This window comes from Sander lucioperca, chromosome 15 (assembly GCF_008315115.2).
Source record: "Sander lucioperca isolate FBNREF2018 chromosome 15, SLUC_FBN_1.2, whole genome shotgun sequence".
Lineage (NCBI taxonomy): Eukaryota > Metazoa > Chordata > Actinopteri > Perciformes > Percidae > Sander > Sander lucioperca.
The window spans coordinates 27,290,886-27,315,885 of NC_050187.1; the positions used below are offsets into that span (position 1 = coordinate 27,290,886).

At 40.5% G+C, this 25,000-nt stretch overlaps 1 protein-coding gene across 3 annotated transcripts in view; it reads right to left on the reverse strand.

Annotated features, from left to right (window-relative positions):
• Positions 1–19,785, reverse strand: part of LOC116061635 (bcl-2-like protein 11) — a 29,091-nt gene extending 9,306 nt beyond the window's left edge. The window contains exons 1-4 of one of the 3 annotated variants that reach the window (XM_031315942.2): positions 19,315–19,785; positions 16,396–16,832; positions 8,076–8,098; positions 7,413–7,534 (exon numbers count right to left, since the gene is read on the reverse strand). In XM_031315942.2, coding sequence (XP_031171802.1) covers positions 7,413–7,534; positions 8,076–8,098; positions 16,396–16,832; positions 19,315–19,331 — 599 coding nt within the window. In that variant the 5' untranslated portion in view covers positions 19,332–19,785. Of the gene's footprint in view, positions 1–7,412; positions 7,535–8,075; positions 8,099–16,395; positions 16,837–19,314 lie in introns of all 3 variants that reach the window. The other 2 variants (XM_031315941.2, XM_031315940.2) reach the window with 2 other exon arrangements.
• Positions 19,786–25,000: the final 5,215 nt, after the last annotated feature.

Here is a 25,000-nt window from a genome sequence, read left to right on the forward strand (position 1 = left end):
AAGGAAGGAAGACTAAAAATGGATGGCAATAATTGTCAAATATATGTGATTGGTAGAATGGGCTAAAACACAGTATTCAATTGGGACACTCGGTCAGAAAACCTAGAGGATTAATGTACAAAATCAAATAAATGATAGGATAGAAAATGTGAAATGCATGACTTTATACATAATTTCCATATTTCTTTTTTAGGTTAAGAAACTGTTAATTCTGCCTTTAGACACATCTCTGATGCAGAAGATTTTAAATATCTCATCTCATTCTTGGTCTTCTTCTTGTCTGTTTTTTTTCCACTGTGGAAACATTGAGTCAGCCTGTTCCAAAAAGCTCATGTGATTTTGTTTGGTCACCACAACTTACTATGCTGCCGCTCAAAAATAGCTCTTTAAACAAGGCTACACTTACACAAGCACAAGCACAAGCACAAGCACACGCACACGCACACGCACAAAATGCAAACTGTGCAACTATGCAAACCTCCCCAAACAGTATAATTTCTCTTGTTAGAGCATGGATAAAAAGTTTAAACACAAAATGCAGCTTACACTTAACATCTCTGAACATGTAAACATCTGTCTGCACATTATTCTTTACAGTTGTGGCTATGTAGTGACTGCCAAATCATTCCAGCAAACTTTTCTCTGCCCTATGTTTGATTCTGGCACAAAATGTAACAGTTGATGTGTCCACCTGTGCAATAATCTGTCTTTACGCTCTGCTGAATGTCCACTCAAAATCATAGCACCTCCAATTTTTTACACTGCAATGTGAGCATCACGTTTTAAAATGCAAACAAGGTACGTGATGCATGAAAAGTGAGGGAAATCTCACCACCTCAGCAGGAAAATAATGTGGAGGACACACGCCTAGAGCAGGTTGTAGTCTGTAGCATCGAGACAACACAACAGAAAGTGTGTAGTTCAAGATCACTAATGCCATCAGTGTTTAAGGCTTTATAACATTGTGACTTAGAATTTTAAACGTTTCTGTGTGTATCTGGCCTTGGATGCAGACCACATTTTATGAGTAAAGTAGAGCTCAGACGGTGCTCATTGGTATAATTTGTGCAATATGGAGTCATCAGAAAGCTCAGAAAATATCAGAAATAAATGTAGCAATGCTGAAATAAAACAAGCATTCAAACAATCCTTTAGCTAGCAGGTTATGAACAGGCAAACGCCACAATAAATCAGTGTTTGGTCCTGCATTCCACTAATGGAAACAGCAATGCACTCTTAACACATGGTTAAACAAGGGTTAAAAATACTGTCTTTTTCCCGCTCTTTGTCTTTCACGCACACTTGAACACACACAAACAAAAACACAAGCAGCCAGCCAGTGACACCCGACTGGTCGACAAAGTTCCTCAGAGTTATTTCTGTCTTCAGGACAAAGGGTTTTACCTCCTACTGAAAGAGTGTGTGTTGGAGTTTGTTTGAGTGTGTGTGTGTGTGTGTGTGTGTGTGTGTGTGCGTGTGCGTGTGCACGTGCGCGTGTGCGTGTGCGTGTGCGTGTGTGTGTGTGTGTGTGTGTGTGTGTGTGAGTGTGAGTGTGTGTGTTTTGGCAGGATAATTAGACCTTGTGCTTTGCTCCCTGAGAGTTTTTAAACCACAGGGCTGAGCCATAATGAATCTACACTGTCACGGACACTAGACTGTCACACCACACACACACACACACACACACACACACACACACACACACACACACATACAGACAGCATACTGAGCATGAATACAGATGTTTGAAAACACACATAATCATGCACACATTGTGTAAATGTTTAACAGAGAGAGTGAGGGGGGACAGAGGCTGGATTAAATGAGGACACAGGAGTGAAAGGCAGTAAGAGAGAGGAAGACTGCTGAAAAACAAATAACTTATATCAGTGATTACACACCGCTATACATGTTTTAAAGACAAGTAAGGAATCACCTCAATGTGTTTGTATGTAAAAACATTTTTATTTGTTTATTTTTCTGCTTTCTCAGGCAATACAGTGAGCTGAGACACCTGTGTGTCTGCGTGTGAGTCATTTTAAAGCCTCTTCAGCCTAAAGTGATGCAGCTCTGCCTCTCAGCCAACGCCTTCAGGCAATGAAACTGAATAAAGCTATTTTTTTCAACAGTGGCAACACAATGGCAGCTCAGTATTCAACAGCAATGTAACAATACGTTGGTGATAATGTGAGAACTTGTCAGTGTGCTAAAATATCCCTCTAAACCTGATGATATATTTACAGATATAATACTATCAAGTGTATCTCCCTTTTTCTTTTTTTACATATTTAGAGGAATCATTTTCATTTGGTTTTACATTTGCCTCACTGTCCAGCTAGGCTTATTTGATGATAGCTTGGATGTCCATGACATTGTTGAGAACTTTCCTAAAAAAAAATTTCTTCCCTCTAGGTCAGTGGTGCCCAACCTGGGGTTTGGGACCCTCCAAAGAGTTGTGAGGCAGGTCTAAATGGTATAGTCGGAATATCATTAGTTTTGCAGGTATTTGGTCATGAACCAAAGTATTGGATAGTTACATTTCTGACCAGATTGTGTCACTCGATTGAAAGTAAAAGGATGACCAAAGTTATTATAATTCATCCTGAGGGGAGCATGAATGTCTGTCGAAATTGCAAGGTTATCCATCAAATCGTAATTGAGATATTTCACTCAAAACTAAAAGTGTCAACCTCATGGTGGCACTAGAAGAAAAGTCAGGGGATCATCAAAGTCAGTAGGATTCATCCTCTGGGGACTATGAATGTTTTTACCAGTCAGTCCATCCGATAGTTGTCAAGACATTTCATTTCACCGAAAACAAAAAACAAAATGTCAACCTCATGGTAGCAAAACAAGAATAGTCAGGGGAACACCAAGGTCAGTAGCTTTCATCCTCTGGGGACCACAAAAGTCTTAATGTCAAATTTCATGGCAATCCATGTTGTACAAAAGTATTGTTATGTTTTGATATCTGTTCTTATCTTTGCATTTTTCTTAGTGAATTACTTTGAATTTTACCTCTTAAATGTATTCAAATAAAAAGTATGAGAGGGAAAATTGGTCTTTGGTAGACATATGCATGCAAGGGGGCGCAAGTAGACATTGCTTCGTTTTAAGGGGTCACAGGTCAAAAAGGTTGGGAATCACTGCTCTAGGTTCCAGATGGAGGTGTTTAGGAGGCAGCCACATCAGAAGCCTGAATCACCCCAAATTCACGCGCTAGATATGATTCATGGTGATTCACCTATCCTGCTGGGCTTGTTTGATGAAAGTGTGAAGTACATGGCATTGCTGTGAACTTCCTTGGAATTTCCCTTTGCTCAGAAACGTCATCAATTTCCTCTCTTTCAACTCTCCAACACGAGTTGGAAAATGTAATCCCTCCAATGTGTCTGGGTTTGATCCAGCCTTCTGGTAGGGTCACTCTTCAAGGCAAACTGGTCTCAGAGAGCAGACATGACTCACAAAGATCTCAATGATTGTTGAGAAAAGTGCCTGGAGTAGAAACGCTATGGCCTGGAGTCAGGCCATGGAGTGGTGGTCTCAGGGAATGTACACAGTACACAGTTTGATAAGAGACACAGGACCATTAAATGGTGGGTTCACCACGTACAACAGGCATATGCATCGAACCAAAACCCCTGCTATGTTAGGGACATGATCGGATGAGATTTAAGCGTTCAGGTTTTTAGATGATGTACAGTAAGAGATCAGAGGATAAAACATTTCCTCTCCTAAAAACAGAGCGACAGTAGGTGCACGCCTGCCAACAGCAAGATGGATGCTAAGCAAACTTACTACAATCATCTGTTCAGATCTGCTTTTTTTTCTTCCTTCTAATTCAGACTGATCCACTCTCCTGTACTGTGGCTCTTGCTCACTGTTAGCTAAGGGAGAAAATAGACAACCCCAGTTACTCTAGCTGTTTGTTTTTTTACCTGCCAGCGAGCTAAATTCTCGCTATCCTTCCCTTCTGTGCAGGTACCATACCAGTACATGGCATCACCAAAAGATTGACAATTAATGACCCCCTCACAGACGTGAACCACTATGGGGAATTCAAACCCACATCTCTGATGTGGTGCCCAAGTGTTTTACCTTGATTTCTTCAGCCATGTGTTCATTTTGTGCAATCATGGTTATATTGGGATTAATACTGTGCAGCCTTAGCAGAACACACTACTTTGTTTCAGCATCAAACATGTTCTTTCTTCTTATACTGGTGATCAAGTATCTGATTCAAATCTGAAAAACGTCTTCTACTGCTGTGGTTATGAAATTGTGTAACCATGCATGTGCACTTGTCTACAGCAACACCTGGCAAGAGAACAGGGAACAAGCCTCCACGTTCCTCTTTTCTCTGCCTCCTCATTGTTCTACAGCATGAACAAACACACATGCTGACACTTTCTGGATAATTTCACACCGAAGTTCACTAAGACATACAAACACAATTTTCTTTTCTTCTCTCTCTGTCTTGCTGATAGTGTGACTAGGTGTTGAATCATCACATTCTTATATATTTCTCCAACCTCCCTCTGTTTTCCTGTGCAGCTTAAATCACAGCAGTGATGGCCAAACCAGCCTTGCATGAGTCTTGACACATACCTTATCCCAGGTTGTGCGATTCACTGAGTGATACTGCTGTCTGCCAGAAGGCAGGTAAGTGCAGTGATCGATTCAATCCAAAACCTAAAAGATGGATGAGTAACACAGCTCTGATAATGATGGGTTTGAGAGCAATGTGACAACTGCTGGAACCACAAGTGTACTCAAACAACATCCCCTAAGGCGTTTCAGGAGTTTTCGGTTAAGGATGTGTGTTTGTGTTTGTGTTTGCAGAAGCAAGAGGACAGAAAGGGTTAACTGTTTTCCTTTTTGATGTTCATTCACACCCAGAAGGTTAAACATGGCGGGGCGGGGGGAGAACATTTTGACTAATCAGACTCCTCGGCTGGAAAGTTGTAGCTTTATTGCTGTTAAGCTTTTGACACTGAGGGAGCATTTTAAGCTCCTCATTTGGATATAAGAGTCCTGTTATGCTTGTTCTTGACTTTTATTTTTTAATCCATTTCTCTGATGAGATTTAAGTGAATCCGCTCTGATTTTTTTCCCTCTTTCTCTCAGGCATCCTAAAGCTCCAGTTAGTTCTTTGATAGTGGAGTAAATAAAACTATGATGATGCAACATGCAGAAATGTTGCCAAGGCAACAGATCCAAGAGGAAATGATCTCGTATTGCAGCTACACAACTTTACAACACACCCTGTCTGACTAACTGATGGGTAAACTGCATCATTCAGAGGATTTTTATTCTCTGTGATAATGTGATTATCTCTTCAGTGAGGAAATACACTACTGTCGTTTCACAACATAATCAGAGCAGATTAAGCAAGCTGGATCCATCTTTGAAAATACTTGTCAGATATTCTCTTCAATCTGCAAATGGAAAATGGCCATATGGCTAGTAGTTGGAAAAAGAAAAATGTCTCCTCTTATGTTAGAGTAGTATGACACGGAGAAAATATGTGACACTGCAAAGGGGATATAAAAAAGAATCTAAGGTGCCTTGTGGAGTTATCTTGTTAACAAACAAAATTTGTTTACATTCAGTCCAAAACATTTCTCATTTCTCACCAAAATGCATTGTATCTCTTCTTGAGGTCTAACCTTTTTATTTTTTTTTAAATCACGCCACATTTACATCCATATTTGCTAGCTTTCAGTCTTCTTCTTCCCTGCAATTGCTGGCACTGTGCCACACTTTTTTGCATGTTATCACCACCAACTGTAAGTGGCATAACAGTTTAAAACCAGTGGTAAGAATGTGTATCATATTGCATACAAACAAAATGGGGAACCACTCGTAAAAACATTGCTCCTAAGCACTACTAGTGGTCAAACCTACACATGGAGCCTTTAAGTATAAAACTTTACTGCGTCTCCATCTTTAAATTTCTGCAAGAAGAGACTCTGGAAATGCTTTACATTTCCTGTGTAATTAATTCAACACAATTTTCAACTATAATACCACATAACAATAATACTATCCATATGTACGCTTCATGTACCATTAATGTATCTTACTAACTTGGCATGGATTGCGGTTGCGCTTGGATCGTGGTTGTGCCTGCTGCCGTGGTCCTGTCTGAAACACACTGCTACTATTACTTTTATTCATATTTCAATTATTATTATAGTTGTTATTATTTGCTCTGCATCTCTGTCTCTCTCAACCGAACCGGTCGAAGCAGATGGCCGCCTATCCAGAGCCTGGTTCTGCACACAGATTCTTTCTGTTAAAGAGGGGGTTTTCCTTGCTCATGGGGGAATGTTGGGTCTCTGTAAATGTGATACAGTATATACGGTATATAAATAACAATTTACTTGAAATACTTGACTTGATATACAATTAAATCCAATATTCACAAGCTACATAACTTCCTGTTTTAATCTGCCAAGGAAGAGTCAGCATTCACAAACAGTTCCATGTACATCAGTACCTCAGTAAGCCAGCCAAGAAATAATCAGTTAAATTGCTACTACTTAGGCTGGGCAAATAAGCTCCACTTTTATAATGTGAGCAGTCAATGAGCTCCTCTGCGCTCACCACATTTAAACACCCAAGTGTTACCACTAAGTTTTGTTTTTGTGTCTTTCCCACTGCTGGGAATTAACTGAAGGCCTTGCAGAGGAGAATGGAGCTGCTTTTCCCCCTCTGTGCTCAACAAGTCCATCTTCTGCTCCTCCACTGTTGAGGGGTCATATGGCTGTTTTCTTGTTTTGTTTTTAGCTTTTTTAATTTAGTGGTTACTGTGGCATCTTGATTTTCTGCAGCTTCAGGCTGACTGCTTGGTTATTTTCTGATCAAAAGTAATTTCATTCTTCTCACCCCGAGCGCAGTGGAAATAACCAGCTGGTCACAGATTCCCTCTGATCACCCACAGTGACATTTTGTTCTGATCTCATCCTCCCTGTTATTTTTTGACCTGCTGAGCATATTGCATCCTGCTTCACATTCACATGGTTAAACAACCATTGTTTTGACTTAAATTTGACAATGATGACCAATGTGGCATGTGGCAATCAAGGGTGCATTATGTTGGATAGGGAGATAAATCACTGAACAACAAAAACCAAATTATGCTGTATTTGGTAAATGTCATTTACATCATTCAGTTAACCACAGTTTTCTTCTGTCTGCCATTCAGCTGCTCTACTGTGCTCAAGTGCTCCATACTGTAAATGTGATCACTGGTGGTTACTCTATACCCAGATCCCCTCTCACAGATACACACACACACACACGCACACACACACACACACATACACACACACACACAAACACACACACACACACACACACACACACACACACACACACACACACACACACACACACAGATCACTAACCCTGAGCAGAAACAGTCTATTGAAGTCGTCTCCAATGCGTCGGAGCTCTCGTCCGATTGCCTCCGCCTGCATGTCCCCTGCTGCGTTTCGTTGCCGCGTGCTAGAGGGGCTAGGAGATTGTCCTGAAACAGAGAGGAAAAAACATGCTCACTTTGCTAATATGGTCAAACAAGCACTAACTATATGTATTGTATGTGCTGCTGCAGCTTTAGATCACACTTCCTTTCAGTACAGTTTAACATTGATTAAAAGGTTTCAAAGCTCCTCCACTGAGACAATCATACTTGGACGATGTTTCATTTATGTGAAACATGAAATGATGTAGTCAAACAGGGGTATATTTGAAATATGACTGGAAACATCAACAGAAACCCGGGAATGAATGTCAACCGAATTGTATACAGTGTTACAAGATGGCGGCCCATTCATTACAACATATGCCCACTCAGTACACACATCACATGAGTTTGACGTAAAGTCCACTTGGGCACACAGCATCACCAGAACCTGCAGTTCAGACTGTGGCCACTAAACCCAAATCACCACGCAGCCTAAATAAGTTCATGTGAGCTGTGACAGACTCATTCTTTGATTTTGAATTGTATGACAAACGGTGAAGACATGCAACAGAAAAGCAGACATTTAAAACAGTTATATGCAAACCTTCACGTGATGTGCATGTCCAGCTGTCCCGCCAACACATGAACTCAGCATAATGGTTACGGTTATAAAGATGCATGTACGTATCACCAGCAAAATCCCATCAGCAGTAACATTTTAAGGAAATGAAATAACAAACAGACAAAAGAAAAATGAACAAGACAAGCAGAGCAATTCAGAAACAGTATCAGAGCAGAGACTTCTTCAGTTCAGACCCAGTTGAGTTAATTATGTTATATAACATGAATGCTCACAATGCTTTGCTAAAGAACACACAAAATATACCAATCAGAGCACTTAATGATGTAGGTGACATGAAAAAACACACAAAGACATCAGGACAATGTTTGTATGTTTACTGTGACTGTTTCGGTAGATGAATAGATATAACATTTAAAGAATTTGTGTGTGTGTGTGTGTGTGTGTGTGTGTGTGTGTGTGTGTGTGTGTGTGTGTGTGTGTGTGTGTGTGTGTGTGCATTTGTGTGTTTCCGTGGTTAATCTGTGATATTTTCAGTCAACATTAAGTCAGTATGAACAGTATGAAAGCTCTGACCTCTTACCGATCTCAACTTATGACTCATAAACGCTGTTATGAAACCCAGACTTAATATTTCTCACATCCTCCAATATTTAAGAGACCGATACAGCCACGAGGCTGCGTTCAAATCAATCCATCAGGCTACTGACTGTACCAACAACATCCACAACGTTTATGTTTGGAAATATAGTATAGTGTTTTCTGTACTGCATTTCCCAGAGACCAACAGTCAGTCAAACTGTGTCAAATCTTGCCATTTAGACACCAAATAATGGAACAGAGATGACCTCCTTTTTCCTGAAAATTGATGCTCATATTCAGCTATCTCTCAAGCAGCAGTCATTTAAGTTCTTTAAGGGACCGTTCGGTATTTATGGAATGGACCACCGGAGGAAAATAGGGGAGTGTCATGTCTTTTTATTATTTGTTGAGGGGAGGGTCACCCAACGGTTTTTAGTCTGGGGTGTCACCCAACTTTTGTATTCATGAAAACAGCAAAATTTCGAAGTGGCTTGTTTGGTGCATACTTTTCCATGTAGATCTCAGTCTCGGCCCACCCGCTAGCAGATGGATCTGACCCAACAAAAATCGCAACATGACAGCAACATGAGTTTGGAGTTGCTTTCTTTGAGAATGCAACCCAGTGTTTCCCACACATAGACTAATTTGTGGCAGTGCGCCATACAATCAACACCGGCCGCCACATATTGCGTTTCGTTATACATTTTTTTTAAACTCTATTTAAAACACACAGCGTATTCGTTCAGCTGCATTTCCTTTCCCTGCTCTCCTCCGTCTCTCTGTCGCTCATGCGTCTCTCACACACACACAGATACACACACAGCCCCTCCTCTCCGTACAGCGTGCACACAGCGTCTGTCTCCATGAAAACGAGAGAAGACGGCTGGCGAAATTCACAAGTTCACGAAAGGTTGGTATCTCGTGAACACCTTTACACAATCACACATTAAAAAGTCCTATAAAAAAGTCTGACTCTTAGCAAACAAGCGATTGCGCCTGCTTTAGAAAGTTAACTAGTCGCAAGTTTGCGGTAAAATGCAGTTGGGTTGTTGAGGTCAAAACACTATATGTAGCAGCTGTGAATCAAATAAACTTATTATAAATAATGTCATGTCATTTTTTTTACTCTTACACTGAATGTTTGCTGCTTCAATCCAAATGAGTATTGAAAAGTATTTTCTGCGACTGAAAAAGGCTAGTGTTGGGGATGAGGACCAGCCTGAACCGGAGGTATCAGTCTGAAACAGAGCTGAACAGTCCGACCAGTGTAATTAGTTATGTTATTAATTTGTTTACAATATTTTCAGGCTTCAACCAGTGCTGCTCAAGCAGAAAGACAGGGTCACTGGGAGAGAAAGAGAGAGATTTATTAGGCATTGAAGAAAGAGTAAGAGAGGACAGCATCCAACAGCGTGTCCTCCTCAGTTTTTGATACTTGATTGTTACGAAAATAAGTATTTCAATTTTCAATCAATTTTCATAAAATGGCCCATTTTGGGACTCTAAATAGTTGATTTCTAGCATAAAATAAAAGTCTCAGAAGTGAATTTAGTAATGAAATAGCAGACGCACAATGTATAAAGTTTCCAGTTGTAGTTCCAATGAGACAACTGTAGGGGGGCGAAGCGGGAAAAGTTACATAGTGTTGCTTTAACTTTGAATTTCTGATTGGACGGGCCAGCTGTCAATATGGGTTATTACCCAGTGTGCTTTGTTGAATGGTCTCAATGTTTTATTGTTTTATTTCATGTGAATACTAGTTTACTAGAGGAGTAACTTAGTATCTGAAGTAATGCAGTAAGTGTGCATTTAGTTTCCATGCTTATTGTCTTTCCACAACAATGTTAGTGAGTAAAACTACTGAAATGGCCACCGTAATAGTGATGTGTGATGTATAAGATAAGAAAGCAGAGGTTAAGTAGTCCATGTCATGGTTGCAAAATAACAATGATTATCTGTACATCTTTCCTAAGCGCCAACCAGTACAGAAGGCATTAATAAATTGTTGGGGATGGTCATACCTTTTTTGCCAGTTGTTTTAGAGAGTCATAGAAAAATGTGTTGCTGGCAAAGGGAGGGTCAAGTCTATTTGGACTAAAGATCCCAAAACTTCTCCGGTAGCCCTTTTAATAAAAAAGTAACAGTCCCTAAAGGTAATTTAAAGGCACAATTTCAGTCACATCTTGGATCACTGAATTTTCCTTGTAACAGAAGACACAAATGGTCAGCTTGAAAAGATTCTTGATTTCACCAGAACACATAATGAATTACTTCTACTTTAAACAGTCAATTATAAGCCAGCTTTGTGCAGCCTTTTAACTCTGACTCTGTCTAAAGTTTATATGTTAGATCGAAGCCTCAGGCAAAATCTATGCCCAAAGGTTGTGTTATAAGTTTGAATTTAAAGAAATGCATCAAAGTCATATGTTCCACTCTGGCTGTGACTGAAGAAACCTGACTGAAGGCCTGATCTTCCTGCTGCATGAATAGGAAGTATTGTGATATGATAAGTGTAATCACGCAGTCAGGGAGCGAAAACAACAAGATGATAAACTGATCCTCCTTAAGCCTTCTATCTCGCTCTCTAACACACAAACAGGCCAGTGTTCCTGCTAACTGAGACTTTTTTTTGCATTGAGGATGATATGTGTTTATCTCCTATCTGTGCTATCTGATGGACGTAGCGGACTGAATGAGAGCTGAAGGCTTTCAGTCTGCATCCTACAATAGACCTGCTGGCCTATTTTGACTGCTACACACACACTGAGCCCTATTTTAAATACGCACTTAATGAATGACACACACACACGCTGGTCTGTTTTGACTGGTATTTTGTCTGTCTGTCTGTCTGGCTGCAGTGAGAGAAGAGGGAGAATAAAAGAGACACAAGGAAATCAGTGAAGCTAATCACTGCTATTCTAAAAAGCAGAGCCATACATACAGAGGTTACAATAAGGAAGTTTTGTTTCAGCCTCCAGAGATAACATTTTTACTAACAAACACAACTATCCTTGTAAAAAATAAAATAAAAACGCAGACAGATATGGATGTGGTTAAAGCTGTGGTTTTAACAGAGTAATTTAAATTTTTACACAATTCTAACATGCAGAATCACAGAAAAATAAATAGTAAAATCTTATCAGGATAAGACTACAATGTCATTAAATAGTGGATATAATTGTCATCCACTGCAGCAACACTGTTAGGGGATTTTATTTATGGTTGTTTTGTTGTGCCAAATCTCAGATTCATGCCACAGTTTTGTTTGTTACCAAGCAACAGGACAGGCAGCCTTAGCCGACAGCTAAAAGCTTGCGTGGCTTCTGTTCTGTTTTTGTGTCTAAATAAACAAGCAGAAATAAAAACAGGATCAGGGCTGTGAAAAATGATGAATGTCCAACAAACACTTTGGTGTCTCCATCAATTCAAGCTTAAACCTAAAGAACTTCAACTGTAAAATCCTGCTAATGCTTACTCTTCAACTGATGATTCTAACTCTTTCATTGCTTCAACTTCAACACTTCAACCCCGTAAAGGGGAAGTGCACCAATTTCACACATGGAAGTCTGATTACAGGTACTTAATTACAGGCTTAGGGAGTACTACTGCATATGTGAAAAAGTTGTATGAAGCCTTGTGTGGTTCCACATAGAGTTGCGCAAAATTGCCTTAAATAAATTGCCTTAGGTGATGTCACTTTAGTCAGCATTAGTTGGGTTGAAAAAGAACAAAACCTGGGGGTGTGGGCCTGGATGTATACAGTATATAAAGAAAACTGGATACAGTGTTGGAGGCAGGACCCCCTTCATTCCTATGAAAGTTGCTCAGTGGCGCATAAAGCCAAAAAAGTTTGACTTCCATGTATACAATTACGTGGATCTTCCACATCTGTGGGGCCCATAGACCGAATCACCATATTGTCATGTAACACAAAAATCACTTCTGGGTATGACGGATGGCAGTTGATTTGAACTGTGCAGATATGTGATATCAGCAAACTTGTTTATTTCTGTTGTCATTTTTAGCTGTAACTGTAATGTTTAAAGATATATACTTAAAAACGGTGGTCCAACCTATCTGACGTTTCTGCTGACCTTATTTTCTGTACTGTGTTGCTTTGCTAGCGTTTCTCACCGGAGGTCGGACTAACTGCTGGGTTGGGCGGTGTCATTTTCTTTAGATTGTGGCCCAAAAAGGTAAATTTGTCTCCAACTAATGTCAGTGTAAGTGTTGAAATATGGAAGCATCAAACATGCATTTAAGATAAATGAGATGAGAGTATATCCAGTTGTTCCTTGTCCCTGTTTGCTCAGAGACGTTAAATTGTATGTAGGGGACGCAGGAGTTTTCTTTAGTTTATTGTAAATAGACATTGTGATTGTTCCCTTTCCTTTATTGTGTTTTATTTTTTATTTTTTTGTGCACGTTATAGGTTTACAAAGTGAAAAAGCCCAATGTCCACCCCAAAGGGACTTACCATCTCCAACAGTAAACACTGTTCACAAACTGCTCCAAACAGCTCTATTGTAGTCCAGCCTTTACTTCCGTGATGAACATGCGTCACTTTGTAACTTATGTTATAATGCTCGCCTAGCTGCTAGCATGGCACTCCCTCATGCTCTGCAACTGACAAGCTAGCAGTACTTACTGCACATGTGCAACTCCCAACAAAGATGGTACAGAAATGAGATGTCTCACTCTGTAGCTAAAACAGAGAGCTCAACACACAGGGTGAAAAGAGGAGCTGCAGCAATGTGCAGTACAACAAATATATGGTGTTTTCTGAAAATTAAACCACATAAACCTATTCTGGTACAACCTCTAAATACAACTATGAACCTGAAAATGAGCATAATATGAGCACTTTAAGCAAGCACACTAGCGTTTTCATTAACTCCCCCTTTCAATAGTTCGGTCTCGACTCATTCACCTGAACGGAGTTAGGAAAATAACTCTGGAATCCATTATTTGTGAATTTTACAACTTTTAGGACATAATGATTTGAATAAGGGCTATTCAAGTGTTTATACTGGAAAGTTGTACCTCCAAAAAAAGTATCCACTGATTAACAAATGTCTCTTTCACAATGTAAGTCTATAGGAAAAAAATATTTTTGGGCCCGATATCATCACATGACAGACCCAGAAGTTGTAATTACACAGTTTGGCCACTATGTCAAATTGGATTAAAAGCCTGGCGCTCTTCCTGGGGGCCTGGTGTGGGCCCACTCCTCAACTCTGCTTAGGACTAGCGTCTCGAGGCTACATTACCCACTAGTAGCATAACACACCCAAATCTCCAACCAAACTATTGGTGGTTAAGTTGTATTATGGGTAATGTAGGCGCCAGGTTTTGACAAGGAAGAAGAATGTGTGGAACAAATGTGTGGTTCTGTTCGATTTTTATACTTTCCTAAAGACTGTCTATTGTTAAGTCCAACAATGTTGTAGAAGTGCAATGCTAAATCGGCGGAGTACTCAAGTTTTAAAAGCTGCAAATATTTCAACCGCACGTTTTCAGCAGATACATATATACATAGATACATTTTCAAAATTACCATTTTTGGAGTTTTGTGTTTAATATAGCTGAGTTTGTGAGGGCAGACATTAATTTGATTAGTTTCAGTGAATGGTTGCTGCATCATTGTTTTTACTGTGATGGTACACACACACACACACACACACACACTTGGGCGTGGTCCTTTAGGTTTAGTCAGAAGTCAAGACCCTTTCTACTTCCTGTAAATCTGACTCAGCATGATTTTTCTCTCGCATGACTATTTTGCAGCGGCTCTGTGCAGAGTTTAGCACCGCCCATGACGATTCTGATTTGTTTAAAGAAATGCCACTAAACCAGAGCACGTTTTCCTCCCATCCCCGAATGCTATGTGGAGTAGCCAGACCCTCCTTCAGTGCGCTTTGGAGGAGGGTCTGGCAAAGCAAGACTAAACAAAGCATGCTGGGAGGCAGAATGTCATGCAAAACACAGAACAAACAGGAAATATAGTTGTCATTACACAATATCACAAAAGTACCTTTATGTGTTTGTTTGAGTCAAGAGAACTCATACCAGAGAGTAAAATTGAAGATTATCACTTATTTAAAGTGGCCATATTATGCTCATTTTCAGGTTCATAATTGTAACTTGAGATTGCATCAGAATAGGTTTAAATGTTTTAATTTTCAAAAAAACACCATATTTTTGTTGTATTGCACATTGCTTCGGCCTGTACAAGGCAGGATTAGCCGGGAGACTTCTTCTAAATGAGGGCGCACTTCCAACTTTGTGTGGATTACCTGCAGAACAGGAACATGTAAGTAGTTCCATACAATTTATTTTGTAGATTAGGGTGAATTTGTGTGTGTTGTAGCAGTGTTTTGCCATTGAGAACGAGCTAGCATGCTAACGGTTAGCACCCTAGGCCCCTCGTCTCGGGTAGTTACGTAGAAGCAGATTTTGAACAGCTCACCCGGAGACTGAAGGCAGGACACATTCAGAAACCCGTATCTCACTCAAAACAGCATGGATGTTTTTTTTTCAAAGTTTGTATGCGTGTGGAAGCACCAGAGACACAACATAACACCCCAAATCCCAGAAAACTTTTTTTTTTTTTTTCATAATATGGGCACTTTAAGGGGTTAATTTATGATTAGGATTTTTTAACTCGACACTGTCCTCACATTATTCCAATATACTGTGCTTATATTGGACCTTTCTTTTGTTCAAATACATTATTCATTTCCTATGAGATTAGGCTTGTTTGTTTTACACACTCAAATGCAGAATAGGTCACTCAACAGGAAGAAGAGTAATACTACAATTGAATAAAAACACAGGAATCAGCAGAAATGGGTTTGGCAGCACCGAGGAGTCATGTTAGTGTGTTTTGGATCTGCATGCTTCAACCTGAATTTGTTGGATTTCCCCCCTAGTCAATAAATCAGAATATGAAACAAACCTGAGACTGATTTACTCATGTGAGAGAGAAGCAAAATACTGGTAGTGGAAAAAAAAAGCATGAGTAAGATCTAGTGGGAGAAAGGGGGCAGTAAAAAAAACATCCCAAGTATGTTTTTGTTCGTCTTTTTACTATCATTGTTAACATTCATCACCACACGCCCAAACCTTCAAATCTTTGAAAAAGAAAGCTACAGGGAGCTTGTGCTGGGCTCATATCTGGTTTCATATTTTGCTACACCCACACAGCAGCAGCAGCTAAATTCCACTGTGAAAACAGTCAGATCAGCTTGTATTGGCTGATTCAGGCCAGTAACTTTTTACACACAACCGGTACTGTATTTTTAATATAGTGTCAGGGTGTGCATTCATGTATGTCACAACACTTTAAACACTTCGACTTGCAGGAATGCAGTTTACCACCTTCTTAAAACTGATATTCTGGATGACAAAAATTAGTAGGAAGTAGGAAAATAATTTTTGCCATGATTAAAAGCATTATTAGTTTTTTTGAAGCATGGTTGATTTTTGAGGATATCAGAGGTCATTGAAAGGTGCTTTCTTGACAGGAAAAACGTGCATTGCAATGATAGAACGTGTTGGTATAACGGTTTTCTTTTCTAAAATATATCTGATTTATATTTCAGGTAATGTTATTTCATTAAATCTGTTTATTCGCTGCTATGTTTGTCACTCCATCACTTGTCAGAGAACTTTGTAACGACTCGAGGAACCTGCTGTTCCACATGCGTGTATTCAGTGTTGGCGGTTAATCATCGCCTATATGTGAAGTGCCTGTGCTCACCGTGCTGCTGGTGCGTCGTCGGTCCTCCGTCCTGCGCCCCAGCCATGCGCTGTAGGGCATGGTTCATCACCTGGCCGGTGGGGCTCGGAGTCTGCGTAGCTCTGTCAGCTGTCACTGGCCTCAGGGAGAGCGGGGAGCTCGGCAGTGAGTCGCCCTCAGAGGAGAAATATCCACTTGAAGCGCGGCGAGGAAGGTGGAATATAGACCTCTTCTGAAACACGCCTAGGCTGTCGACAGGGGAGATAGCTTTGGTTCTGCACCAGGACGGCGAGTCCGGCTCTCTTCCTCCGGTGAAATCGGTATGGCCAATCCGCTCGCCGCAGTCGTTCGAACGGGAGGTTTGCGCTGAGGCTCCAGCGGCACCGACGGGTGGTGGATCTCCTTCGCTCCCCTGTGTTGCCGTTACTGCGGCCGAGCCATCGGACCGGTTTGGTGGTCTGTTGGATAACCAGAGCGGCACCGTCAGTCTGGGCTTTCATCACTCTGCCCAAACCGCCTATACAGCCTCACGTTTCTGCTGCATATGAAACAGTGTAGCTACTTCTGTGTCAGAACTGGACCTCGTGTTTTTCCTTCAGAACTGCGGGTTTTCTGTCATTGAATGACATTAATTTAACAGGGAATCGCGGTGACTGGCGCGCCAACGCGGACGCGCCTACCATAAACGGGCTAATATTTTATTAAACGTTATCATATTATAACTCACGTGCCACTGCAGCTGATACCCACATCGAGGTTTGAAGTTGTGTTGTTAGTGTTTGCTAGTTTATGTGCAGTGAATAGGCCTATGCTCCATATTGCTGTTCAGGCGATAGTCCATTGTTTGATAGAATTTGCTGATTGCAGATCTTTGTTTGACTTGTGTGTGTGTGTGTGTGTGTGTGTGTGTGTGTGTGTGTGTGTGTGTGGGTTGCATGAAGGAAGCGGCTGGAGTAACTTCAACTGCGTCACAGCCTGAAAGAAATATGTCTCAGCGGACCAGTCCGTCTGAAAATTAAAATGTTCAAGTAAATCAACTCAAACAATCTTTCAGTTTGTTGGGACATTTCTGCTTATAGACGGCAACTTCTACCGAGTCACGGTACAATTATGCAGATATTAGGCTACTTTTGCAAAGTCACTTTATTTAAAACACCCTGATTTGCATAAGGATCAAATTAATCTTGTCATGTTCAGGTTTAATCACCAAATCTCTCAACGTGACATTCTAATAAAAGAGTCTCATCAAAATATTTTGATGCAGCGCTTCCTGTTTGTCCAGACTGAAGCTTCCTTAGCGCAAGGATTCCCAGCGGCAATGACCTACTTCTGTGCCAAAATGACCTAAAATTATAACCAACTGATGTTTGGAACCAAGTCTCTACGTACCGACAAAACACTTTTACGCACCTTTGATGAAAATAAGTCACTTGCTTTTTACGCATTATTACGCACGAAGAAACAGCGACAACAACCGCGTTTTAAGTGGACGCGACATCTGTCCTCTAGCCATATGAGAATGTAAAACTTTCACAGTGGGGTTTTGGTGCAGATCCGAGCGCTACGATGAGACATATTAAGCGTGTCAGGCGGTACGTAGTATAGAGAAATTGCACCAAAACAAACCAGCGGTCAGCTCGTCGAGAGGGAGAAGCAGACGGAGGGAAGAAAAGGAAACCCGAAACACCGGTACCAGAAAACTAGCAACAAGGCATTTGATCAGGTGTCGTGGTGCTAAATATTTAACGAGATCCGTTCAGCGGTACGTCTGCACAATCACTGTATGAGGTTTCTGTCTCCGTGTTCGACGACAGAACGGTCTCTCCAGAAAAAAAAAAAAAATGAAATTTCAGATTACACGATAAGGTTTCACTTTACTATTTAGGCAAATCTATTTAAATGATTGAGCAGCTGACACGTGGACGGTGGAAGTATCTTGGAATATTCTGTCTATACTGTATTTGTAGCTTTCGTCTTCAAAACCTAGCGGTGCATGTGCGCCTCCCACAGGGCAGCGCGTGCACATGTACAGAGTTCAATAAACTGGTTATTATAGTGTTTAAATGTATCCTTTGCAGTCCGGTATTTGCCTATTAAGTGTTAATACCAGGAGAGCTACAGGTGAACTAGAACGGGAAATCTCACGTGAATTCGTCTCCGGTCGTGGAGTGGTGAATTATAAAGCGGCTGCACTTTGTGACCTCGATAATAACAAAGCATACAGCCTCTCATCTAGGAACAACAATCTGCTCTTTTGTTAGAAGGAAAACATATCGTCACATAAGTCTTGACATTGTTTAGAGATATGTATAGTGCCTGCCTGCCTAAAAACTCTATTCAGCAAATAAAATGCAGTTTATCGTGCACCCCTGAAGACAATGCGACCCAATACAGCTTTTATCGCGAGTGAAATGCCGTTTGCATTCAACTGGTTATGGGTTAATAAAAGGAACTAAAGCCGGTGAGCTGCGGCGCCAAACATACCGGCGAAGTCAGAGGATAACTGCAAAACGCACTAACGTAACGTTACTCCTAAATCCCTTTCAATTTCGAAAAGAGGAAATCTCCATAAAGTACAAAATGTCGCTTTAAACTCTGACTGGAGTAATATAGGAATATTATATGAAAAGGAAGCGCAGTAAAAGTAACTACCATATATTGTAAGTCACTTTTAATGACAAAGACTCCTCAGTAAGATTACAGTGATATTTCACAATAAAAGAAAGCATTACAATGTAAAAGCAAAGCTATGGTTAATTTCCTGTAGGCTATTTAAAAAAACTGCCATTAAACATGAATGAGGTATAACTGCGGCTGTTTGCAGCTTGACAGCCGACATGCCGGTCAGAGGGAAACAGGATTTTTGTAAAGTAACTGTAAAAACAAAAACAAAAACAAAAAAACACATCACACACCTTTGCCCCGTCTGTCCCGACTCACCTGGACGGATGGTGCATGTCAGTGGTGGGACATCACCGCTGGCTCCGAAAATAACACGATGACAAGTTTGCTGTAATATAAATATGGCTTAATAATATCAATGCAAGTCCAAAAAGGATCCACAGGTCCAAAGTGAGCAACACATTAACGTCTAAAAGTGAAAGAAATGTGAAATAAATCCCAGAGTTTTTGGTGAAGTTTCCCCGGGAAGTGGTAAACAAACTCCAGCCAGAAAGAGCGCTTTTGTCTGCACTAAGATTTCCTTCCTCCCTTACTCCGTCTCTTTCTCTAACACTGAAGGTACTCGCTGTACTGTACAGATATGAGTGCTCCTCCTCCAAACCAGTCCTCCACCTACTGATGGGTGGGGTTTCTATTGGCTCTATTCTCCTTTCTCTGTCTCCCCCTGTCTCTCACATGAGCCTTTACTTTAGTATCTGCATGAAACAAAAGATAGCAACTAGAGGAATTATTTCAATAAATACTGTCATTTTTGTTAGACCCATTCTGTTGCTCACTGTTTCTTGTCTGTCTCTTTACTTTATATCTACTATCTGTGTCTATAGCTGTGTTTCAGTATACTCATTTTAACCCGATCTTGAGCTTGTACTGCATGAAAACGTTTCTTGAATTTCCCCTTGGGAATCAATAAAGTATCTATCTATCTATCTATGTAACACTGAAAAGAGTGGCAGAATATTAAGAGTAGCATCCAAAGATGTCTTAAAGATACTTAACTTGATTTTCGTGTATTGATAAATCCTTTTGCTCTGTAATGCTCAGAGGCTTTAATGATGTGCAGGAAATATGGCCACCTCACAGTAGCAGCGTAATATCCTGCCCATTATTTTCTTGTATTAAAACTTGTATTTTTTATGAATTCTCTTTTATCGGGATTAAGCTTGTTCCTGGATGTGTACTCTTACCTTGTTTTTTGTTTAGTTATTTGCCTACATGGGTCTCTGTAGTCAATGCATCTCTGTATAACATTATTTGTTATGTAAAACTTAATTTAATTAAGTATTAATACATGTTTGGGAAAACATGTTTGCTCTCTCTCTCTTTGTAGCTTTCCACAGTTGCAAGTCAATGTTTGTTTACCCATGTCTTGTATCATTTGCTGTTAAGACAAAATGAATGAGTGCACACATTTTTTTTTGCACTAAAATCATACTTTGAAGATTCAAGTATTCAAATCCCCCATTATTTCTCATTTGTTTTACAAAAACCCACAAAACGAACATAAAGTTAGTATTTCCACTTATGCACAATGTAAGAAAGATGAATGTGCATTTGATATTGAGACCTTCACAATTTGGTCGAAACTGACGCCTACACTTGTACTATGACTGCTGGCATGAAAGTAGAGCTACTATTGAAGTTATGAATCATCCTAAAAGCTCTGCTGGTGCCATATTTTTGTTTCCGATGGCAGAGTCATATGTGTTTCTGAAAAAACTGAGGAAATTCAGTGAACAATATTTTTCCACTATGGATATGTGGTCTTCGCTTTGTATGTCTTTTGTTTTTGCACTGTATGTAAGGTATGTAGTCCCTGAATATGTGTGTGTCATTATGTACTACTGTATTAGCAACATTTCTGTTTGGTTGGAAAATATCTGTTGAAGTTATATGACGACACTTCAAACACAGTTCTGGTTAAAAGCTTACCCACCATTATACATCAATGTGCAAGGTGTATTAAACTGCAGGTAACCACAAAAAACAGGACTGCTGCTTCATGCTATGTTACCAGTTAACTATCAGTGGTGAAACTGACCTAGCCATGACTTAAAGGGGAACTATGCAGTTTTTTTAGCTTAATTTACCTTAACTGAACAGCTTCGGAGTCATTGGAATGGCTATATGACTTTTTTTCGGGTTAAATGGTGGTCGTCTACCCCCCTCTAGATCGTAGAGGAAAAACCACCCTTGAAACTTTCGGCCAGCGAGCCGCCAGCCTCAGCGTCAGGAAGTATTGCGTGATATCTGGTCTCACGATGTAACGAATTGCTTCACGGCACTGCACACATACGCCCATTCAGGAACCGGCTAACAAGGTAGCGATGGAGTCTCTCACACTATCGTTATTGAGGCGGCAAAAAAAGAAGCAGAAAGCTAGGAAAGCATTGTCAGAGGAACAGAGAAAGAGGAAACGGCAGACTGACCGCGTGAGGAGTCAGACATGAGTAAACATAGGAGCTGCCAAATATCTATTCCACAGCTGTAGGGGGATCTCTGTAGAGAAACCTGCTAGCACAAAGCGAGAAAACAGCGAAGAAATGGCCAAAACTGCAAAGCGCCCCTTTAAACTGACTAACAAGTGTCAAACATGGATGACTTCTCATTTGGCCTGTGGTAGAGTAAGAGGCCATGGTGTAAGTGTGAGAAGCTGTCTGTTATATTCATATATCAAAACATGTTGTCCTGTATTACCTTTCCATATAAAGTCAACAAGTCCTCTAGCCCAGGACAACACATATGAGCGTTTTCTTATCTGAGGCCAGTATTGACAGGGAAACAACAACCCATTCATCTATCCGACCTACCCCCTTCTGCGACGGACAAGAGTCCTAATTCAGTACGCCTGCTAGAGAGCTTTGTCACTATCCAATAAAGCAGAAAAGAAACATTTATTAATGCAGCTTTGTGTGGTTGTCTGAGGAAACCCTGTTTGATATGAATAATGCCACAAAGCAGGTTAAATGTTTCATTGCATTTAGCTTTGCATCTAGTGATTGGCTGCCGAAAGTCAAGAAGGTGGATAACTAATTTGAGCCTGACACTAGGAGGAAACAGGAAAAACTGTGACTGACTGCTCAGCAGTCAGTGCACGGTTGTGGGACGTGCAAGACGATGTCGGGATTGGTTCCCACTACCAAGGTCATGTAGGCCACTAGAGAAGAGACACAGTCATCAGTTCTCAGGTGAGACCTGCATCATTTCTTTGGTGTCTCAAACACTGAAATTAATTGTATGTTATAGCCTGTAAGTTGCTGTTATAGCATCAAGGCTTGGTGTAAATTACTCTTTACCATGACCTTTTTGTTAATGAAACGATATTTTCACTTACAGCATTCAAACGAGTGGTGGGGGTAGCGTTGGTAGACACTCGGAGGTGAAGCCGAGTGGGTGCGGTCGAGTAGTGAGCAACATCTGATCTTTTATTTATTTATTTATTTATTTTTTTACCTTTATTTATTTAGGTAACGTTCACTGAGAGGAAGCCTCTCTTTTGCAGGAACACCCTGATCACATTCACACAGTTACACATTCATACATGGAAATCTGCCCAGTATAAACACAGTCTGATCTGCTGGCCACTGAGCAGCTCCACTGGAGCGGTTGGGGTTAAGCACCTTGCTCAAGGTGTTGGTAATGAGGGAGGGAAAAGCACTGCTCCTTCACTTTCCCCACCCAGATTTTATCCTGTCGGTCTGGGGATTGAACCGACAAGCAGGACTTGTCGTGACAGCTGCAGGGCAGAAGAGCAAGAGAGGAGTCACACACACATATACACATTAGGACACACACACAGACACACACACACACACACACACACACACACACACCAATCGATACAGACAAAAGAGTGAGCCAATCAATGGCATTTACATTCAATCAATTCCTCAGAGTGTGGGAAAATGTGTGTGAATGGTTGTAAATATCTGCCTTGGTTAATGTTAACTTTCTCTTGTTCTATTCTTCTATTGCTTCTTCTGTTTTTGTCTTTTCCATCAGACAGTAAGTGTGTGTTATTTAGTGTGATGATGATAGCGGTGGTGATACTGAACAAAGTGCCAACAATGAAAATCTTCAAGGGATGGCCGTGCTGACCCAAAGGCAAATGGATGGATCTTTGTTGGATTTATCTGCACAGTGACTGTGGTGGGCGCGGGCGTCAGTACAGTAAATTAATTCTTAGTTTTGTAGGGCTTTGATAAAGACTATATATCAATGAAAATATTGATACATGTTCGCTTGTACCTGGTCATGATGTACTGTATGTTGAGGAAAATAGAAATCTAAGCTAGCTCAAAGCATCGCACAAGCCAATAGCAGGGCTGTAGTCTTCTCTTGGTGTAGTCTTTTTAATTGACAAACCATGATAAAAACGTTACATTCATGCTCATAAATCTGCAATAAAAGCACCTGCAGCGACAAAGGAAAAACAAGTTGAGTTTAATTAATAAAATAAAGGGTTCAGTGTAGACTGTACCAACTGGATTTTTAATGCGGTCCTATACATATGGGCTCTGTAGAATTAACATGCCATTAAATAAAGTGTCCTAATAATGGAGAGTCCTGCTGGTCCAGGTGACTGAGATGCATCATGACTTCGGGTCGTGGCCTTTGTCACGTATCACTCCCATCGTCTACCACTTGTGCCAAATTTACAAAGAGGACGAGATTAGAAAGGGGGGTGTTTTCTGCCTGGTTGATTTTATACAAGTGCATTTAAATATTTCCCGCTTTATAATGATGTTTGTGATTGCCTGTGCTCTCCACTGCAAATTTGCCTGAACAGGCAAATCATTGTTGGAGCCCGGCACCGCTGGAAAATCAACACCTAAAAGAGTTTTATGGCATCAGACAGCAGCCCTGAGGGAATTTAAGGGTAATTACACATTACTTACTGCAGAAGCAACCATTAAACACAATAGAGCATAAAGAGCTGTAAATTAGTGCCAACCCTACAATTCTGTGCAAGTGAAAAAACAAACTGATGGCCATATATCATCTGTGTCATGATGACTTGATAAATTCAGACAAAAGGTGACATATATTGTGAGTTGTTAGTGACACTGTGGCAGTCCACTTCCCTAACATTAGTACGTTATTGAGAAACACGAGATATTAACAGCTACAACCCCAGCAGTCGCTGCAAGTAATAAACAAATTAAAGGTTATTTTACTGTTACAATTATGTGTATGTCTATCCCCAGCATGCACATCAGGCTTCATCACAGCATAATGACTCAGTTGTGAAAGTCAGTGAAGTGTTAGAAAAGGGTGAGTAAGGCTGGTGAACACAGTGTTTACTGAGAGACTTAGTGTGAAACAACTTGTTAACAAAGGTGGGCACACTCTACATATAGCGAGTGGGTAATACACTTAATATTAGTAAAACTTCTATTTTGCTCCTGGAAACACTGCTTTAGTTATATTCATGTGCAGAGAGATTATTTTTTACTAATCACCAGAAAAGTAAAAGTTAAGTATACAAGAACAAAATCCTGCAATTCTTGTGCTGATTTGGTTCCCCAGTAAGAGCGTGCGCCTCATGTAGGCTTAGTCCTTTGCAGCGGCCCAGGTTTGAATCCGACCTGCGGCCTCTATCCACTATCGAATAAAGGAAAAAAGCCCCAAAAAATAATCTTTAAAAAAAAAGACGTCCACAAGTTATAGCACTGTACACCCCAGTGTTAAAAAATGAAAAATAAGAACACACACACACACACACACACACACACACACACACACACACAATATTTAACACCACAAAAGCATGCTACATAGTCAATAAATACACAGTGTTCAGATTTAAGTGAGTCACAAAATACACAGCCCTCCCCCACATTTGAACCAAGTGTTGACAAAAGAACATTTATTGCCAGGGTTCCATGTAGCATGCCAAACTCTGCCCACTGTCACTGATGCTCCATGTTCTTTCTTAATGCCATCA